The 6,251-nt window shown below is 38.4% G+C and overlaps 1 protein-coding gene across 1 annotated transcript; it reads left to right on the forward strand.

Moving 5' to 3' along the window:
- Window positions 1-374: 374 nt before the first annotated feature.
- CGA (glycoprotein hormones, alpha polypeptide) lies at window positions 375-5,538 on the forward strand. Its single transcript, XM_005485963.3, has 4 exons — window positions 375-532; window positions 2,513-2,619; window positions 3,563-3,747; window positions 5,194-5,538. The coding sequence occupies exons 2-4, from the start codon at window positions 2,520-2,522 to the stop codon at window positions 5,269-5,271; spliced, it is 363 nt and encodes a 120-aa protein (XP_005486020.1). The 5' UTR covers window positions 375-532; window positions 2,513-2,519; the 3' UTR covers window positions 5,272-5,538.
- Window positions 5,539-6,251: the final 713 nt, after the last annotated feature.

Genomic DNA, 6,251 nt, shown 5'->3' on the forward strand with positions numbered 1-6,251 from the left:
TCAATCACTGTTCCACTATTTTTTGTTCTCTGCTAAAACAATGACATTTCTATAGTAGTGTTTTATAATCTATTTTTAGTAATATTCCCCAGTTTAAAAAGAAGTGTTAGAAAACATTAATTTGTTCTTTTTTGAAAATGAGCTTCTGTTCCTTGAAAACTGTAGCAAAAAAATGGATGTTCAGTGTTTCTGTTCCCCCAGAAACTCATACGGCACTGACTTTGTGCTCTCAATCTGACCTTTTTTTCATTATATAAGAAAAAGATAATCCTTATGAAAGTCAGGTTGAAGATAAGATCAGCATGGTGGGCTGGTAATTACATAAAGTGATGTTCAGTCATTAGAGAAATTGTACAGTTGATCCAATGGCTTAGATGTGGGCGAGGAATATGATCTAGCTGTTACTGGTATAAAAGAAAGGTGCAACTTTTTCATACATCAGTTTTGGCAACTTACCACCAAGCGTTGAGGACAGCTCATCTTCAAACACCATCCTGCAGTTTCTCTCATTTATTCTTGTTGAACAAGGGAGGTAATATATTTTTATTTTTTTATTACTGTTACAGAGGAATAATTGCACATGTTTTGACATTCTCTTTCCCTTCTTTTCCAGAAGTTTCCTCCTCCTACCATTCTGTCAAAATTTTTGCTTTGAACATTAACTTAAAAGTTACTTTGGGACTAAAACATCAATGCTTAGAGTTAAGCTTACTTTGTAAGTAAGAGAAAATGAGGCTCTAGAATTAGATTGCAGCTAAACATTGATAATTTTTGATTTTGGATTGGGTCCCAAACTTCTTCATTAGTTACTTTGTGTTTTTCTCCTGCTCAATGGTGGCAACTGATGTCAAATATCAAACACTACACAACCTGTGGTATTAGAGCATCTTTTAGAGTCTTTAACAGAAAAAGACAAGATCTTGTAAATAATGAAGTGAGAATTAATCTGTTGGGAAAGATTTAAAATTGCCATTTTTCTAAAGAGCTCCTGAAATTCAGGCATTATGTATTGTTCCAGTAGCTCAAGAAAAATAATATTTAATAGAACAAAGTAGAAGCTTCCTTGGATTTGTCAGTGAGATGCAATGAGTGGGGAGAACATTAACTGGTTTAACAGCAGGGGCACAGTCAGAAAATTCAAGTAAGACCATCAGACACAACAGCTATTCCTCTGGAAAAGTAGAGAAGATCACATCTGTGGTTTATTTTCGCGTCTCTTTGGTGGTTTTGGTATGAGCCTGAAAATCTGACTCAATAGAGGAAGTGCAAAACTGCAATTTCAATTCCCCTTTTGGTTAATATAATGTAAAACACCTTCCCTCTGGGATTCCCTTGAGCCATTACAATGTACCAAATTGTAGCATTATATCTTCTTGGAAAAATTAGGGTGAAGGATGCCACAGTGCCTTCAGCAAAAAACATGAAAAACAGGATAATCTGTGTAGTGTTATTCCTGTGGCTGGCTTCTTTTATTGGAGCTATTGAAGCATTTAGGCTATCAAAAGGCTCAGGATGGTGTAGCAACAAATCATTTAGAAAAGTCTAAAAGTCTAAAAAGTCCTCCTGCTGGTGCACGAGGCCCTCCAGCTGACTTTTTGCACTCTGGAGAATGTTCCCTTGGATGGAGCAGGGCTTAACCTTAAACTGTGGAATTGTGTTCCGGTGCAAGCAAGTATGCCAGCAGTCACACCCCTCTAAGGGATTGGAAAGAGGATATACAGAAAACAACCTTATAAAAAGTGCTTTATCTTCTGGAGGGAGAGGTCCAGCCAATCCACTCTGCTGGCTCCATAGATGCTGTTGTGTACAATTCAGTTCCCAAAATGTTTGGCAGGACAATAAGAGGTTGTGGATCTAAACAGTGTGAAGGACTGCCTTTCTCCTGCAGACACAGCTGACTCTTGTTGAAGGAACAGGTCACAGAGGGCTGGCAGCTGCTCCTCAGGAACATGACAGCCATGTTCAATGCTTCCAAAGCTTTCAGGAAAAGTCCAAGTGGAGAAGGAAAACCACAGGTTTCACGGAGCCTGTATGCAAACCTACATGCATACACTGAACTTTTGGATATCTCTTCTAAATGCTTATTTCTAGTGTTCCAAAGCTATTGCCAATGTTTTCTCCTCCTGATTGTTATTGGCTGCTTTTAATTCCTTTATCCTCTGTTTTCTGCCAGCATGAACTGACTCACTGGGCAGGTGGGAGGGAGGAGGTGAAGTTATTTGTACCCAGCACCCAGCCTTGACGCCTGGTGACTGCCACGTCAGCCTCTTAGCCGTTCTGCTTAGCTCGGCACCAGATCATTCTCTTCCCTCTCTTTTTTTTTTTTTCTATCTTATTAGGAAGATGCTTGTTTCCACTGCCTTCATTCATTGCACTGGAAAGCACTGCATATCAGTTTTGCTCATAAACTTTGTTTCTTTACAGTTTAGTAACCCCTGTCAGGCAGGAGCCGTGTTCTTTTCATGCTGCCTTTGGTCTCAGCCTTCAAAAACGTGTGTATTTGTATTTCTAGACAGATCATGGATTGCTATGGGAAGTATGCAGCTGTGACATTGACCATTTTGTCTGTATTTCTACATCTTCTTCATACTTTCCCAGATGGAGAGTTTCTCATGCAGGGTAAGCTGCTTTCAGCATTCAGAAATAGAACAATTATAAAGAGTATTAATTAAATTTTCACATTTTATAAATGTGGTCATAAGTTTTATTATTCAGTTGCATTTATTGACAATGAGGGTATAATAAATCAAGATAATTTCACTATGAGCATGCTTCCTATTTCTTCCTTAAATTTAATTTCTCCAGGTCAATGATGTCCTAGATGACCATGTCCTCAAGTTGATATGGGTAAACTTAATCCTTGAAACACTATTGAATAGAAATGTTTGGCTTCTTGTACTCCTGTGAACTAAATTACAATGTAACATTAGGAACAGCAGAACCACAGCTTTTCCTCATAATATGCAGAATATTTTTCTTACGTAGATCCCAGAATATGGGATGCTGGTGGTGTAGCATTCTATGAAAGACATATATTAGATTTTAAGGGTACTTTGGAGGTTGCAGGGTTTTTTATTTAGCCTTAAATAAAATATAAAAAAATGTGATGTACAAAAATCTTGGTACCACTGAACATTTAAAAAGTGCTCTATAACAAAATCTTGACTAAAACTGGGCAATTTTTAAGAAGCACTACAAATCCTGCTGGTGCTTTTAAATCTCAACAGCTAGTAGGAAGTTTTCTGGGGATAGCTAGTGCTGTAGACAGAAACAAACCTTCACAAGTATCAGCTAAATTGAAAAGAAAACCAGAAAAGATCCAGTAGACCATGCTTGTGGTTTACCTAGAAAGCCACAGCCTAGTTTTACAGCTGGTGCATGTTGCAGAGTTGAAAAAACCTGAAGAGGAGAGCTTTGGTGTTGTGCTTTTCTGTTCTGCAGACATCAAGCAACAAAACGTGGCTTGTGCTTCCTCTTATGGCCTGCACTTTCCCTTTCTTTTTGAAAATGAAAATACATCTGGAAACCAAGTAAAATTCTCTTCCTTATATTTTTATGGCAGGTTGTCCAGAGTGCAAGCTAGGGGAGAACAGATTCTTTTCCAAGCCAGGAGCACCCATTTACCAGTGCACTGGGTGCTGTTTCTCCCGTGCCTATCCCACTCCAATGAGGTCCAAGAAGACCATGCTTGTTCCAAAGAACATTACATCAGAAGCAACATGCTGTGTAGCAAAGGCTTTTACCAAGGTGAGGGTGAGAATGAGGTCTGCTTTAGCTTCTTTTAGAATGCAATATTAAGGTGAAGCACTGAATAGTAAAGAATATGGTTTTGCTGGAGGACGCTGGAGAGCAGTTTGAAGAATCCTTGGCATTTATGTCCTTTATGCCTTGGTTCTTTCTTTTATATAAAGAAGAAATTAAATCATCAACCAGTAATGTGTCTGAAGTTCAGCTGGGATGAGGAAATTGGTGCAGTGCCACTGAATTCTGTGAAACTGCTTTGTCTCATGACACCTGCAGCTCTGGTGGTGGACTTGTCCCAGTATTTTCAGCTCTCCTGGATGTGCACCCTCCCCTTAAATGCTACACAGTGTCTATGTGATTTTAATAAGTCAATTGCCTTGTGTCTTTCCTGCATAGAAAGGAGTTCTCTGGGAAGGTGCCTGGTCAATACTATCAATTACATGTATGGGAATGAGGGACCAAAGCCATCTGTGCTCGTTAGATTAATTGAGATGGTGTTTTACTTTTTCATAGTATAACCAAGAGGGAACTGTAAATGTGTGCAAGTACTGTGAGCATTTAACATTCACCTGGAAGGATCTTTTAAAATTTCTTCTAACTCTGATTATTTTGGGAGTGTTTCTGCTTCAAGTGAAGAAACCTTACATTTTATGTAATAAATGGTGAGCTAGTTGAAACAAGCCAAGGTGTCTATCCTGTGGTGACCTGAATCAGGCTAGAGGTTCAGCTCAGTTACCCACTCACAGACTCGGTGCATTTGAAATACCTTAGAGTACTGAAGTCATATGGGTATGGCTGGCAGACACAGAACCCATGAAAGTGTTTCTAGAGTGACAGCTGGAGGCTTGGTGAGATCCCCTCTGACCCCTCAAATGACGATGGACAGCTCAGTGGGTGCAGCTGAGGAGAGCACTGGGTCTCCACTGGTTGTGATGAGAGCCAGACACCTGACTTTAAACTCCGCTGAACCAATCCTGGCTTTTCACCTGAAGAGAACATAAATCTTATTCTACACTGACAATGCTATACGTGCCCTGAGGCAGCAGCTAGAATTTGGTTGAGATTAAGTATAAAGGTGACTCTTGTGTTTGTTGCCTTTGTTTTTGTAATTCCCATGTGATGTATTTTAAGGACACTTTCTGATTTTCCATAGATTGGTGACTAGACCCTTTTGGAAAATGAGGCACTTTAAGGAATGTCCAAGTTAAAGAGTAGCATATTGTGTCACTGTGCATGTCACTACTGAAAACTTTCACATTACAGTTCCAAAAACAGTGATGATGCAGCTTCATAGGTTGATGTTCAGGTCATTCTAATACATGTACCCCAAAGGGCCTGTGTATTTTTAGTTAAGAAGAAGTTTTCAGAGATATTTTACTTGACAATACTGTTTTTACTGCTTAGCTGATCCTAATTGTTTGTTTTATGTGTGTGTTTTCTCTTTTTAAGATTACCCTTAAGGACAATGTGAAGATAGAGAACCATACGGATTGTCACTGCAGTACCTGCTACTACCATAAATCCTAAAGCTTGTCCCTTTGTTAATGGTCAAGGACAACAGGACAACAGTGAATAGAACATTTGTTTTCAGCTTTTACAGCACCACAGTGTAAAACCTTATGTTTTCTGGTAAAGACTCTGGGTAGACCTCTGAATAAGATAGATGGCTATTTTATTTCCTCCTTGCTTCTTCATGCATTTAAGTGTAATTATTTCCATTAGGGATAAAATACAGCACTTGCATGACCAAATGCTTGATCTATTTTTAAAATAAACTGTCACTTAAATCATCAATGTTTTTTGAGGAAAATGGTGATTTATTAGCTTAACAGACAAAAATAGATTCTGATGCAATTCAAATTTCTAGATTTCTAGATTTTTTTTAATGGGAGAGAGAGGGAAAAGGGAAGAGAAGGATGGGAAACTGAGCAGAAGAATTATTTTCCCCTTATTCACTTAATGATTAAATTTTTTGAAGTTGCAATATATTGTTCCTCCTGCTTTTCTTCCATATTTATTTTACCTAATGGACAGAAAGTATAATAGTATAGTATAATATAATCTATGCACAGTACTTTGTCTTTCTGTGCCATCTTTTATATTTCTCTGAGTTTAATCTCCTCCTGTATAGATAGGAAAATGATGCAAAATCAAACAGTATAAAGAATTTTTGTACATTTTCATGTAGCAATGGTGGAATAGATTAGTCATACAAGAGTATTAGCTGTTTAAGCTGCTTACCTTTTGCTTGTCTTCATCAAGGCATAGAGCTTTAGTAATTCCCAAATGCCTTGTGCTAGACCCAGGTATACAAATGGAAAAGGTAGGGAATGTGTTAGGTGAGAAGAGGACCACAGAATACGTACTCATTACACCTGACATTAGTATAAAAAACTTGTTTATTTGTAGTAGGTTGCATCGGGGGCTCTGGAGGAGCTGCTCTCAGGTCTGAAGCCTGCCCATGGGAACTGAAGTGAATGAATTTCTTTGCTCTTCATCCTAATTTC

The sequence above is a fragment of the Zonotrichia albicollis genome, chromosome 3 (assembly GCF_047830755.1).
Source record: "Zonotrichia albicollis isolate bZonAlb1 chromosome 3, bZonAlb1.hap1, whole genome shotgun sequence".
Classification (NCBI taxonomy): Eukaryota; Metazoa; Chordata; class Aves; order Passeriformes; family Passerellidae; genus Zonotrichia; species Zonotrichia albicollis.

Coding starts and splice junctions, on each gene's coding strand:
- CGA (XM_005485963.3), top strand. CDS start 2,520: ATGGATTGCTATGGGAAGTATGCAGCTGTGACATTGACCATTTTGTCT. Junction 2,620..3,562: donor TGGAGAGTTTCTCATGCAGG/GTAAGCTGCTTT, acceptor TTTTTATGGCAG/GTTGTCCAGAGTGCAAGCTA. Junction 3,748..5,193: donor TAGCAAAGGCTTTTACCAAG/GTGAGGGTGAGA, acceptor TCTCTTTTTAAG/ATTACCCTTAAGGACAATGT.